This window comes from Entelurus aequoreus, linkage group LG03, assembly GCF_033978785.1.
Source record: "Entelurus aequoreus isolate RoL-2023_Sb linkage group LG03, RoL_Eaeq_v1.1, whole genome shotgun sequence".
Taxonomy (NCBI): domain Eukaryota; kingdom Metazoa; phylum Chordata; class Actinopteri; order Syngnathiformes; family Syngnathidae; genus Entelurus; species Entelurus aequoreus.
In genome coordinates, this window is record NC_084733.1 from 82,383,873 (window position 1) to 82,399,260 (window position 15,388).

Below are 15,388 nucleotides of genomic sequence, written 5' to 3' on the forward strand. Positions count from 1 at the left end.
CAAAAATTAGCTAAAAAGCTAGCATAAAAATTAGCATGTTAGCACATGACAGAATAAGAAGAAATACCAAAATGCACAATTTTTAGGTGTACTATACAAAACTAGCAAGTATCCAAATCCATGATTTTTAGGTTTAAACATACACAATTAGCTAAAACGCTCACATAAAATGTTAATGAGTTAGCATACTTCTAAGATGGCGTCAAGTATCCAAATCCATGATTTTTAGATTTAAACATACACAATTAGCTAAAACGCTAGCATACAATTTTAGCATACTAACGTTAGCTGGGTGACATAAGACGAGTGAGCACGCTTTTAGGATGGCGCCAAGAAATAGAATGCCCTATTTTTAGGTGTTGCCATACAAAATTAGATGAATAGTTAGCATAAAACATTAGCATGCTAATATAAGAAATGTTAGCATACTTCCAAGATGGCACCAAGTATCAAAAACCATGATTTTTAGGTTAAAACATACAAAATTAGCTAAAAAGCTAGCATAAAACATACAAAATTAGCTACAACGCTAGCATAAAACATTAGCGTGTTAGCACGTGACAGAATAAGAAGAAATACCAAAATGCACTATTTGTAGGTGTAACCATACAAATAGGTAGCATAAAACCTTGGCATGCTAACGTAAGCGACATTAACATACTTTCAAGATGGCGCCCAGTTTAAAAAATCATGATTTTTAGGGTTGCACATACACAATTAGCTATAAAGCCAGCAGTGAAAGTTAGCATGCTAACTTTCGCACAGTTGCTCGACAGCGCCTAGCATCGCCAATAATGAATTTTAAGTTTAAACATACAAAAAGAGCTAAAAAAGCTAGCATAAAACCTTACCATGCTAACATTAGCATGCTAATGTAAGCCCATTTTGAAGCTTTAGTGTTTTAGTATTATTATTTCGTATTTTAGCCTAACGTTAGCTAGCGTGGCTAGCCGGCTAACATTACAAACTAACGTTCCAAACTAAAGTGTCATATATTCTATGACTTATCCAGATATTGTGCATTTTTCTCTGGCCCTACATTTTAGTGTGTTGACACGCAAAATTAGATGAAAAGTTAGCATAAAATGTTAGCATGCTAATACAAGAAACGGTGGCATACTTCCAAGAGGGCACCAAGTATCAAAAAACATCATTGTTAGGTTAAAACTAGTGGTGTAACGGTACGTGTATTTCAATCAATCAATGTTTATTTATATAGCCCTAAATCACAAGTGTCTCAAAGGGCTGCACGGGCCACAACGACAGAGCCCACATACGGGCAAGGAAAACTCAATAAATAACCCAAAAATGTATATTTTATTGTTTTCTTACTGTACCGAAAATGAACCGAACCGTGACCTGTAAACCGAGGTATGTACTGAACCGAAATTTTTCTGTACCGTTACACCCCTAGTTAAATCGTACAAAAATTAGCTAAAAAGCTAGCATAAACATTAGCATGTTAGCACGTGACAGAATAAGAAGAAATATTTAGGTGTAAACATACAAAACTGGCTAAATAGTAGGGCTGTGAATCTTTGGGTGTCCCACGATTCGATTCAATATCGATTTTTGGTTGTCACGATTCGATTCAAAATCAAAATTTTTTTCAATTCAACACGATTCTCGATTCAAAAACGATTTTTCCCCGATTCAAAACGATTCTCTATTCATTCAATACATAGATTTCAGCAGGATCTACCCCAGTCTGCTGACATGCAAGCAGAGTAGTAGATTTTTGTAAAAAGCTTTTATAATTGTAAAGGACAATGTTTTATCAACTGATTGCAATAATGTACATTTGTTTTAACTATTAAATGTATATGACTTATTTTATCTTTGTGAAAATATTGGACACAGTGTGTTGTCAAGCTTATGAGATGCGATGCAAGTGTAAGCCACTGTGACACTATTCTTTTTTATTTATTTATAAATGTCTAAAGATAATGTCAATGAGGGATTTCTAACCACCGCTATGTTGAAATTGTAACTAATATTGATACTGTTGTTGATAATATTCATTTTTGTTTCACTACCTTTGGTTTGTTCTGTGTCGTGTTTGTGTCTCCTCTCAACTGCTCTGTTTATTGCAGTTCTGAGTGTTGCTGGGTCGGGTTTGGTTTTGGAATTGGATTGCATTGTTATGGTATTGCTGTGTATTGTTTTTTTGGATTGATTAATTAAAAAAATAAAAAATAAAAAATAAAATAAAATACATTTTTTTTTAAAAAAAATCTATTTTTAAAACATGAGAATCGATTCTGAATCGCACAACGTGAGAATCGCGATTCGAATTCGAATCGATTTTTCCCCACACCCCTACTAAATAGCTAGCATAAAACGTTGACATGCTAATATAAGAGACGTTAACATACTTCCAAAATGGCACCAAGTATCAAAAATCCCGATTTTTAGGGTTAAACATACAAAATTAGCTAAAAACTAGGGATGTCCGATATTGGCTTTTTTGCCGATATCCGATATTGTCCAACTATTAATTACCGATATCAACCAATACCGATATCAACTGATACCGATATAAACAGTCGTGGAATTAACACATTATTATGCCTAATTTGGACAACCAGGAAGTGAAGATAAGGTCCTTTTAAAAATTTTTTATAAAATAAAACAAGATAAATAATTTAAAAACATTTTCTTGAATAAAAAAGAAAGTAAAACAATATAAAGACAGTTACATAGAAACTAGTAATGAATGAAAATGAGTCAAATTAACTGTTAAAGGTTAGTACTATTAGTGGACCAGCAGCACGCACAATCATGTGTGCTTACGGACTGTATCCCTTGCAGACTGTATTGATATATATTGATATATAATGTAGGAAGCAGAATATTAATAACAGAAAGAAACAACCCTTTTGTGTGAATGAGTGTAAATGGGGGAGGGAGGTTTTTTGGGTTGGTGCACTAATTGTAAGTGTATCTTGTGTTTTTTATGTGGATTTAATAAAAAAATTTAAAAAAATAAAATAAAAAATAAATAAAAAATACTGATGATTTCCGATATTACATTTTAAAGCATTTATCGGCCGATATTATCAGACATTTCTACTATAAAGCGAGGAAAAAAATGAGCATGCTAACTTTCGCACACTGGCTAATAATAATAATTTTTAGGTAGCTAGAAAGATTCAGTAAATCGCTAAAATGCTGTGATGCTATTGGACGACGCCCCCACGGGTGCTTGAGATAAATCGGCGGCGACAGTAGCGTGTTAGTCGGGACCAGGAGCAGACTGCAGGTCTCTGCGGGCTTCATTACTTGGATGATGGTTGGGATTATGAACAGGAGCCTTCTCGGCCCTCAGGAGACACGCCTCCCTCGCAGGCGCCGCCACAAACAAGTGAGCATTTGGGAGGGAGAAGTTGCCGCCAGTGGATCCGAACGTGTGATTGAAAAGCAGCCATCTTGCAAAGGGTCGCATCATCGCCACCTTGTCATGTGACCGACCACACGACGCGGCGTTAACAACATCGCATTAGCGTGTTTGCTCGCGTCATAAAGTGATGCCTCCTTTGTCTCACAAATTGCCCTTGAGCAGCGTGCCGCCGCTTCGCTTCGTCGCTGCTTTTTCTTTGGCATCGCGGCAAAGGAATAAAAGCCTCGCTTCTCGCCAAGACAAAGCCCGGCGGGAACAATGAGACGTCTTTCTCGCGCCGAGACACGTCGCCGTCTTCCAAGTTTGGACCTTGAGACTCGCCAGGGGACAACTAAACACCCGTTCTGTTAGCGCCAGGCGAACATCTCACTAAACATCCACTCCTTTTCAAGTGACGCTTGTGCGCATAATTCTAAGATGGCGTCAAGTATCCAAATCCATGATTTTTAGGTTTAAAGATACACAATTAGCTAAAACGCTAGCATAAAATGTTATCATGCTAACGTAAGATTGATAACATAGGACGAGTTAGCATACTTCTAAGATGGCGTCAAGTATCCAAATCCATGATTTTTACGTTAAACATGCACATTTAGCTAAACCGCTAGCATAAAATGTTATCATGCTAACGTAAGATTGATAACATAGAACGAGTTAGCGTACTTCTAAGATGGCGTCAAGTATCCAAATCCATGATTTTTAGGTTAAACATGCACAATTAGCTAAAACGCTAGCATAAAATGTTAGCATGCTAACGTTAGCTTGATGACATAGGATGAGTTGGCGTAATTCTAAGATGGCGTCAAGTATCCAAATCCATGATTTTTAGGTTAAACATGCACATTTAGCTAAAACGCTAGCATAAAATGTTAGCATGCTAACATCAGCTTGATGCAATAGGACGAGTTAGCATACTTCTAAGATGGCGTCAAGTATCTAAATCCATGGTTTTTAGGTTTAAACATGCACAATTAGCTAAAACGCTAGCATAAAATGTTATCATGCTAACGTAACATTGATAACATAGGACGAGTTAGCGTACTTCTAAGATGGCGTCAAGTATCCAAATCCATGATTTTTAGGTTAAACATGCACAATTAGCTAAAATGCTAGCATAAAATGTTAGCATGCTAACATCAGCTTGATGAAATAGGACAAGTTAGCATACTTCTTAGATGGCGTCAAGTATCCAAATCCATGGTTTTTAGGTTTAAACATGCACAATTAGCTAAAACGCTAGCATAAAATGTTAGCATGCTAACATTAGCTTGATGACATAGGATGAGTTGGCGTACTTCTAAGATGGCGTCAAGTATCCAAATCCATGATTTTTAGGTTAAACATGCACAATTAGCTAAAATGCTAGCATAAAATGTTAGCATGCTAACATCAGCTTGATGAAATAGGACAAGTTAGCATACTTCTTAGATGGCGTCAAGTATCCAAATCCATGGTTTTTAGGTTTAAACATGCACAATTAGCTAAAATGCTAGCATAAAATGTTAGCATGCTAACATTAGCTTGATGACATAGGATGAGTTGGCGTACTTCTAAGATGGCGTCAAGTATCCAAATCCATGATTTTTAGGTTAAACATGCACAATTAGCTAAAATGCTAGCATAAAATGTTAGCATACTAACATCAGCTTGATGAAATAGGACGAGTTAGCATACTTCTAAGATGGCGTCAAGTATCTAAATCCATGGTTTTTAGGTTTAAACATGCACAATTAGCTAAAACGCTATCATAAAATGTTATCATGCTAACGTAAGATTGATAACATAGAACGAGTTAGCGTACTTCTAAGATGGCGTCAAGTATCCAAATCCATGATTTTTAGGTTAAACATGCACAAGTAGCTAAAATGCTAGCATAAAATGTTAGCATGCTAACATCAGCTTGATGAAATAGGACAAGTTAGCATACTTCTTAGATGGCGTCAAGTATCCAAATCCATGGTTTTTAGGTTTAAACATGCACAATTAGCTAAAACGTTAGCATAAAATGTTAGCATGCTAACGTTAGCTTGATGACATAGGATGAGTTGGCGTACTTCTAAGATGGCGTCAAGTATCCAAATCCATGATTTTTAGGTTAAACATGCACAATTAGCTAAAATGCTAGCATAAAATGTTAGCATGCTAACATCAGCTTGATGAAATAGGACGAGTTAGCATACTTCTAAGATGGCGTCAAGTATCCAAATCCATGGTTTTTAGGTTTAAACATGCACAATTAGCTAAAACGCTAGCATAAAATGTTAGCATGCTAACGTTAGCTTGATGACATAGGATGAGTTGGCGTACTTCTAAGATGGCGTCAAGTATCCAAATCCATGATTTTTAGGTTAAACATGCACAATTAGCTAAAATGCTAGCATAAAATGTTAGCATGCTAACATCAGCTTGATGAAATAGGACGAGTTAGCATACTTCTAAGATGGCGTCAAGTATCTAAATCCATGGTTTTTAGGTTTAAACATGCACAATTAGCTAAAACGCTATCATAAAATGTTATCATGCTAACGTAAGATTGATAACATAAAACGAGTTAGCGTACTTCTAAGATGGCGTCAAGTATCCAAATCCATGATTTTTAGGTTAAACATGCACAATTAGCTAAAATGCTAGCATAAAATGTTAGCATGCTAACATCAGCTTGATGAAATAGGACAAGTTAGCATACTTCTTAGATGGCGTCAAGTATCCAAATCCATGGTTTTTAGGTTTAAACATGCACAATTAGCTAAAACGCTAGCATAAAATGTTAGCATGCTAACATTAGCTTGATGACATAGGATGAGTTGGCGTACTTCTAAGATGGCGTCAAGTATCCAAATCCATGATTTTTAGGTTAAACATGCACAATTAGCTAAAATGCTAGCATAAAATGTTAGCATGTTAACATCAGCTTGATGAAATAGGACAAGTTAGCATACTTCTTAGATGGCGTCAAGTATCCAAATCCATGGTTTTTAGGTTTAAACATGCACAATTAGCTAAAACGCTAGCATAAAATGTTAGCATGCTAACGTTAGCTTGATGACATAGGATGAGTTGGCGTACTTTTAAGATGGCGTCAAGTATCCAAATCCATGATTTTTAGGTTAAACATGCACAATTAGGTAAAACGCTAGCATAAAATGTTAGCATGCTAACATCAGCTTGATGAAATAGGACGAGTTAGCATACTTCTAAGATGGCGTCAAGTATCTAAATCCATGGTTTTTAGGTTTAAACATGCACAATTAGCTAAAACGCTAGCATAAAATGTTATCATGCTAACGTAAGATTGATAACATAGGACGAGTTGGCGTACTTCTAAGATGGCGTCAAGTATCCAAATCCATGATTTTTAGGTTAAACATGCACAATTAGCTAAGATGCTAGCATAAAATGTTAGCATGCTAACATCAGTTTGATGAAATAGGACGAGTTAGCATACTTCTTAGATGGCGTCAAGTATCCAAATCCATGGTTTTTAGGTTTAAACATGCACAATTAGCTAAAACGCTAGCATAAAATGTTAGCATGCTAACGTTAGCTTGATGACATAGGATGAGTTGGCGTACTTCTAAGATGGCGTCAAATATCCAAATCCATGATTTTTAGGTTAAACATGCACAATTAGCTAAAATGCTAGCATAAAATGTTATCATGCTAACGTAAGATTGATAACATAGGACGAGTTGGCGTGCTTCTAAGATGGCGTCAAGTATCCAAATCCATGATTTTTAGGTTAAACATGCACAATTAGCTAAGATGCTAGCATAAAATGTTAGCATGCTAACATCAGTTTGATGAAATAGGACGAGTTAGCATACTTCTTAGATGGCGTCAAGTATCCAAATCCATGGTTTTTAGGTTTAAACATGCACAATTAGCTAAAACGCTAGCATAAAATGTTAGCATGCTAACGTTAGCTTGATGACATAGGATGAGTTGGCGTACTTCTAAGATGGCGTCAAGTATCCAAATCCATTATTTTTAGGTTTAAACATACACAATTAGCTTAAACGCTCTAATAAAATGTTAATGAGTTAGCATACTTCTAAGATGGCGTCAAGTATCCAAATCCATAATTTTTAGGTTAAACATGCACTATTAGCTAAAACACTAGCATAAAATGTTAGTATGCTAACATCAGCTTGATGAAATAGGACGAGTTAGCATACTTCTAAGATGGCGTCAAGTATCCAAATCCATGATTTTTAGGTTTAAAGATACACAATTAGCTAAAACGCTACCATAAAATGTTTGCGTGCTAACATTAGCTTGATGAAATAGGACAAGTTAGCATACTTCTAAGATGGCGTCAAGTATCCAAATCCATGATTTTTAGGTTAAAACATACACAATAAGCTAAAACGCTAGCATAATAACAATCCGGATGGTTCTTTTCGTCTTTGGTCCGGAGGACACGACGTCCACAGTTTCCAAAAACTATTTGAAATATGGACTCGTCAGACCACAGAACACTTTTCCACTTTGCATCAGTCCATCTTAGATGAGCTCGGGCCCAGCGAAGCCGGCGGAGTTTCTGGGTGTTGTTGATAAATGGCTTCCGCTTTGCATAGTAGAGCTTTAACTTGCACTTACAGATGTAGCGGTGAACTGTAGTTACGGACAGTGGTTTGAAACGTTAAGTATGTTGTTTTCTGAAGTGTTCCTGAGCCCATGTGGTGATATCCTTTACACACTGATGTCGCTTTTTGATGCAGTACCGCCTGAGGGATCTACGGTCCGTAATATCATGGCTTACGTGCAGTGATTTCTCCAGATTCTCTGAACCTTTTGATGATATTACGGACCGTAGATGGTGAAATCCCTAAATTCCTTGCAATAGCTGGTTGAAAATGTTGTTCTTAAACTGTTCAACAATTTGCTCACACATTTGTTGACAAAGTGGTGACCCTCGCCCCCATCCTTGTTTGTGAATGACTGAGCATGGAAGCTGCTTTTATACCCAATCATGGCACCCACCTGTTCCCAATTTGCCTGTTCACCCGTGGGATGTTCCAAATAAGTGTTTGATGAGAATTCTTCAACTTTATCTGTCTTTTTTGCCACTTGTGCCAGCTTTTTTGAAACAGGCTTCAGGCATCAAATTCCAAATGAGCTAATATTTGCAAAAAATAAAGTTTTCCAGTTTGAACGTTAAGTATCTTGTCTTTGCAGTCTCTTCAATTGAAGAACCGGGCCCTAAGTGTGGCGTGGGTTCTTAACGTGGGTGTGGCCGACAGAAGAGGAGGAGCTGTGACTCACGCTCGGTCCTCAGGAAGCCGTTGAGGAGCTGGAAGAGCGGGAAGCTGTTCCACGAGTCCAGGGCCTGGGCCCGCAGGACCGGGTCCACGTCCGCCCGGTACAGGGACAGGAAGCTCTCGGCGTGCTCGGCCATCAGCTCGGGCCACCACGAGAACGCCTGCACGACAAGGAAGTCACCTGTGAGGCGGTTACCGTGGCAACGGTCGCGGGGGGGGGGGGCTGCGTTGTCATGGAGACCACGGCCTGAACCGACAAGAACTGTTCGGCGTCCAGTTGTACTTCTGATAACATGCAAGTGTTGGAAGGAAGGATGAAGAGTACAACAAAAATTGCAAAAAGTTTCAAAAGTCTTGAGTACACAAACGTATTTCAAGCCAGTATGAAAAGAAGAAATACTTTTTTTAAACGTTTGAAAACATAAGACAATAGTCCAACAAGTATTTTTATGGAGTAAAAAAACATCATATGTACTAAATATTTTTGTAAATTTTGATTGAAAGAATATGTATTATATTATATATATGCATTATATTATATTTATGTATTATATTATATTTATATGTATTATATTATATATGTTCATTTTATTTTATATATGCATTATATTATATATGTATTGTATTATATATATGCGTTGTATTATATATATGCATTATATTATATTACAGTATATATGCATTATATTATATTTATGTACTATATTATATTAATGTATTATATTATATATATGCATTATATTAATTATAAGCATTATATTATATTACAATATATATGCATTATATTATATTGATGTATTATATTATATTACATTTATGTATTATATTATATTATATTAATGTATTATATTATATATATGCATTATATTAATTATAAGCATTATATTATACTACAGTATATATGCATTGTATTATATTTATGTATTATATTATATTTATATGTATTATATTATATATGTGCATTATATTATATATATGCATTATATTATATATGTATTGTATTATACATATGCGTTGTATTATATATATGCATTATATTATATTACAGTATATATGCATTATATTATATTTATGTATTATATTATATTATATTAATGTATTATATTATATATATGCATTATATTAATTATAAGCATTATATTATATTACAGCATATATGCATTATATTATATTGATGTATTATGTTATATTATATTTATGTATTATATTATATTATTTTAATGGATTATATATTATATATATGCATTATATTATATTACAGTATATATGCATTATATAATATTTATGTATTATATTATATTATATTTATTTATGTATTATATTAATGTATTATATTATATATGTAATATATATATATATGTATTATATTATATTTATGTATTATATTATATATATATTATATTATATTTATGTATTATATATATATAATATTATATTTATGTATCATATTATCTTTATGTATTATATTATATATGTATTATATTATATTATATTTATGTATTATATTATATATATTTATGTATTATATTATACATATGTATATATGTATTATATTATCTTTATGTATTATATTATCTTTATGTATTATGTATATGCATTATATTATATGTATGTATTATATGATGTATATGTATTATATTATATTTATGTATTATATTATATTTATATGTAGATGCAATATTTTGTAGCTGCAGTATTTTGTAAGTGTTTAAAGATATAGTTGTAATACTTTTTAATTTCAGTATTTTTTGGTTATAGTATTTTCTAAGTGTTGCTTAAATACGTGGCTGTAGTATTTTGTATTATTAGTATTTTGTAGTTGCAGTACTTGTAAGTGTTGTTTATGGATGTAGCTGAAGTATTTTGTAATTTTAGTACTTTGTGGTTGTAGTATTTTGTAAGTGTGGTTAAAAATATAGTAGCAGTATTTTGTAGTTGCAGTATTTTGTGAGTGTTGTTTAAAAACATAGCTGTAGTATTTTGTAATATTAGTACTTTGTAGTTGCAGTATTTTGTAAGTGTTGTATGGTGATGTAGTTGTAATATTTTGTTATAGTATTTTGTATTAGCAGTACTTTGTAAGTGAAGCTGTAGTATTTTGTAATATTAGTATTTAGTAAGTGTTTAAAGACACAGTTGTGGTATTTTGGAATATTAGTATTTTGTAGTTGCAGTATTTTGTATGTTTCGTTTACAGACATAGTTGTAGTATTTCATATTATTAGTATTTTGTAGAAGCAGTACTTTGTAAGTGTTGTTTAAAGATGTAGTATTTTGTGGTTGCAGTATGTTGTGTTGTTTAAAGACATAGCTGTAGTATTTCATATGAGCATTTTGTAGTCGCAGTACTTTTGTGTTTTTTAAGGATGTAGTATTTTGTAATATTAGTGTTTTGTGGTTGCAGTATGTTGTGTTGTTTAAAGACATAGCTGTAGTATTTCATGAGTATTTTGTAGTCGCAGTACTTTGTGTTTTTTAAGGATGTAGTATTTTGTAATATTAGTGTTTTGTGGTTGCAGTATGTTGTGTTGTTTAAAGACATATCTGTAGTATTTCATGATATTAGTATTTTGTACTAGCCGTACTTTGTAAGTGTAGTTTAATGTCGTAATATTTATGTAATATTAGTATTTTATAGTTGCATTATTTTGAAAGTGTTGTACAAATACAGTTGTAGTATTTTGTAATATTATTTTGTAGTTGCAGTATTTTGCAAGTTTTGTATAAAGACACAGTTGCAGTATTTTGTCATATTATTTTGTAGTTGCAATATTTAGTGAGTCTTGTATAAAGATACAGTTGCAGTATTTTGCAATATTATTTTGTAGTTGCAATATTTTGTGAGTGTTGTATAAAGACACAGTTGCAGTATTTTGTAATATTTTGTAGTAGCAGTATTTTGTGAGTGTTGTGTAAAGACACAGTTTTAGTACTTTGTAATATTAATATTTTGTAGTTGCAGTATTTTGTGAGTGTTGTGTAAAGACACAGTTGTAGTATTTTGTGATATTAATATTTTGTAGTTGCAGTATTTTGTGAGTGTTGTGTAAAGACACAGTTTTAGTATTTTGTAATATTTTGTAGTTGCAGTATTTTGTGAGTGTTTTGTAAAGACACAGTTGTAGTATTTTGTAGTTGCAGTATTTTGTGAGTGTTGTGTAAGGACAGTTTTAGTATTTTGTAATATTTTGTAGTTGCAGTATTTTGTGAGTGTTGTGTAAAGACACAGTTGTAGTATTTTTTAATATTAATTTTTGTATTTGCAGAATTTTGTGAGTGTTGTGTAAAGATACAGTTGTAGTATTTTGCAGTATTTTGTGAGTGTTGTGTAAAGACACAGTTGTAGTATTTTGCAGTATTTTGTGAGTGTTGTGTAAAGACACAGTTGTAGCATTTTGTAATATTTTGTAGTTGCAGTATTTTGTGAGTGTTGTATAAAGACACAGTTGTAGTATTTTGTAATATTCATATTTTGTATTTGCAGAATTTTGTGAGTGTTCTGTAAAGACACAGTTGTAGTATTTTGTAATATTTTGTAGTTGCAGTATTTAGTGAGTGTTCTGTAAAGACACAGTTGTAGTATTTTGTAAAATTAATATTTTGTATTTGCAGAATTTTGTGAGTGTTGTATAAAGACACAGTTGTAGTATTTTGTAATATTAGTTTGTAGTTGCAATATTTTCTGAGTGTTGTATAAAGACACAGTTGCAGTATTTTGTAATATTTTGTACTTGCAGAATTTTGTGTGTATTGTGTAAAGACACAGTTTTAGTATTTTTTAATATTTTGTAATGACAGTATTTTGTGAGTGTTGTGTAAAGACACAGTTGTAGTATTTTGTAATATTTTGTAGTTGCAGTATTTTGTGAGTGTTGTGTAAAGACACAGTTTTAGTATTTTGTAATATTTTGTAGTTGCAGTATTTTGTGAGTGTTTTGTAAAGACACAGTTGTAGTATTTTGTAGTTGCAGTATTTTGTGAGTGTTGTGTAAGGACACAGTTTTAGTATTTTGTAATATTTTGTAGTTGCAGTATTTTGTGAGTGTTGTGTAAAGACACAGTTGTAGTATTTTGTAATATTAATATTTTGTGTTTGCAGAATTTGGTGTGTATTGTGTAAAGACACAGTTTTAGTATTTTTTAATATTTTGTAATGGCAGTATTTTGTGAGTGTTGTGTAAAGACACAGTTGTAGTATTTTGTAATATTAATATTTTCTATTTGCAGAATTTTGTGAGTGTTTTGTAAAGATACAGTTTTAGTATTTTGTAATATTTTGTAGTAGCAGTATTTTGTGAGTGTTGTGTAAAGACACAGTTGTAGTATTTTGCAGTATTTTGTGAGTGTTGTGTAAAGATACAGTTTTAGTATTTTGTAATATTTTGTAGTAGCAGTACTTTGTGAGTGTTCTGTAAAGACACAGTTGTAGTATTTTGTAATATTTTGTAGTTGCAGTATTTTGTGAGTGTTGTGTAAAGACACAGTTGTAGTATTTTGTAATATTAATATTTTGTATTTGCAGAATTTTGTGAGTGTTGTATAAAGACACAGTTGCAGTATTTTGTAATATTATTTTGTAGTTGCAGTATTTTCTGAATCTTGTATAAAGACACAGTTTTAGTATTTTGTAATATTTTGTAGTTGCAGTATTTTGTGAGTGTTGTGTAAAGACACAGTTGTAGTATTTTGTAATGTTAATATTTTGTATTTGCAGAATTTTGTGAGTGTTGTATAAAGACACAGTTGCAGTATTTTGTAATATTATTTTGTAGTTGCAGTATTTTCTGAGTCTTGTATAAAGACACAGTTTTAGTATTTTGTAATATTTTGTAGTTGCAGTATTTTGTGAGTGTTGTGTAAAGACACAATTGTAGTATTTTGTAATATTAATATTTTGTATTTGCAGAATATTGTGAGTGTTGTATAAAGACACAGTTGCGGTATTTTGTAGGTGTATCTACTAAGAGTACGTGCGTTTGGACTAACGAGCAGCTCGTCGGCCTAAAGAGCATCCAAGCGTGGCAGCTGCGGGAGGTCAAAGGTCGGGCCGCTGCTGAGGTCGCTGCTATTAACGTCTAAAGGAGTCGCGAGAGAAAAGTGCAACCGGCCTTCAATGGCTGCCGCCGTGTGAGCGCCGGCGAGGACGAAGAGGCAGCGATGTCGGGCTGGAGGACAAGAAGAGAGGATGAAAGCGGCGCTCTTAACGCGTGGCCTTGCAGGAATACCCATCAGGCCTTGCAAAACACGTCTTTTCAGGCGGGCGGCGAGGAAAGGCGTTTACCAAACGTTTATGCTCCTTCATCTCCAGACGCCTTTCAAGCGCAGCTGCTAGTAAACACAGCACGCTCTCAAAGAGCCGACACCAATCACACGGCGAGGAGAACACGCCGTCAAGGCCGCACGAGAGCGCCGATGAAAGGAGGAGGCGAGAAATCAAAGAAATTGAAAATGAAATCAATTCATGGGAAAAAAAAAAAAAAAAAAGATTTACAATATTAATAACTTACCTCTCGTCCCTTCCAGCAGCACACAAACAAAAACACACATACATTTAAAACATGTTAACAAGTGAAAACTCATCTGTTGACTTTGATCAATAAAAAGGCTTTTGCAAAACTACCACAAAGTTTCCTTTCAATAACATTTCAACACAAAACACCATCTTGCTATCAGGTCAGCATGAAACACACACACACACAGACACACACACACACACACACACACACACACACACACACACACACACACACACACACACACACACACACACACACACACACACACACACACACACACACACACACACACACACACACACACACACACACACGTACATCATATGCATATACAGGACTGTCTCAGAAAATTAGAATATTGTGATAAAGTCCTTTATTTTCTGTAATGCAATTAAAAAAACAAAAATGTCATACATTCTGGATTCATTACACATCAACTGAAATATTGCAAGCCTTTTATTATTTTAATATCGCTGATTATGGCATGCAGCTTAAAGGCCTACTGAAAGCCACTACTACCGACCACGCAGTCTGATAGTTTATATATCAATGATGAAATCTTAACATTGAAACACATGCCAATACGGCCGGGTTAACTTATAAAGTGCAATTTTAAAATTCCCGCCACACTTCCGGTTGAAAAACTCCTTTGGATATGATTTATGCGCGTGACGTCACAAAATCCACGGAAGTGGTTGGACCCCATCGGACCCGATACAAAAACCTCTTGTTTTCTTCGACAAAATTCCACAGTATTGTGGACATCTGTGTTGGTGAATCTTTTGCAATTTGTTTAATGAACAATGGAGGCTGCAAAGAAGAACGTTGTAGGTGGGATCGATCGGTGTATTAGCGGCTAAGTACAATACTTACAGCAACACAACAAGGACTACTTACTACGCCTAGCCGATGCTTGCCGCCAAACCCACGGATGAAGTCCTTCGTCGGGCCATCGATCGCTGGAATGCAGGTGAGCACGGGTGTTGATGAGCAGATGAGGGCTGGCTGGTGTAGGTGGAGCGCTAATGTTTTTATCATAACTGTGAGGTCCGGTTGCTAAGTTGCTAAGTTAGCCTTAGCGTCGTTAGCAACAGCATTGTTAAGCCTTACCAGGCTGAGAATTTTTAACCGTGTAGTTACATGTACATGGTTTAATAGTATTGTTGATCTTCTGTCTATCCTTCCAGTCAGGGGTTTATTTATTTTGTTTC

General features: G+C 34.0%; 1 protein-coding gene across 5 annotated transcripts in view; it reads right to left on the reverse strand.

Annotated features, from left to right (window-relative positions):
- The window catches only part of LOC133646968 (calcium-dependent secretion activator 2-like), a 133,510-nt gene that overhangs the window by 70,030 nt on the left and 48,092 nt on the right, over nt 1-15,388 (reverse strand). For all 5 annotated transcript variants that reach the window (XM_062042956.1, XM_062042955.1, XM_062042953.1 and 2 more), the window contains exon 7: nt 8,666-8,822. In XM_062042956.1, the coding sequence (XP_061898940.1) occupies nt 8,666-8,822 (157 nt within the window). The remainder of the gene's footprint in view (nt 1-8,665; nt 8,823-15,388) is intronic.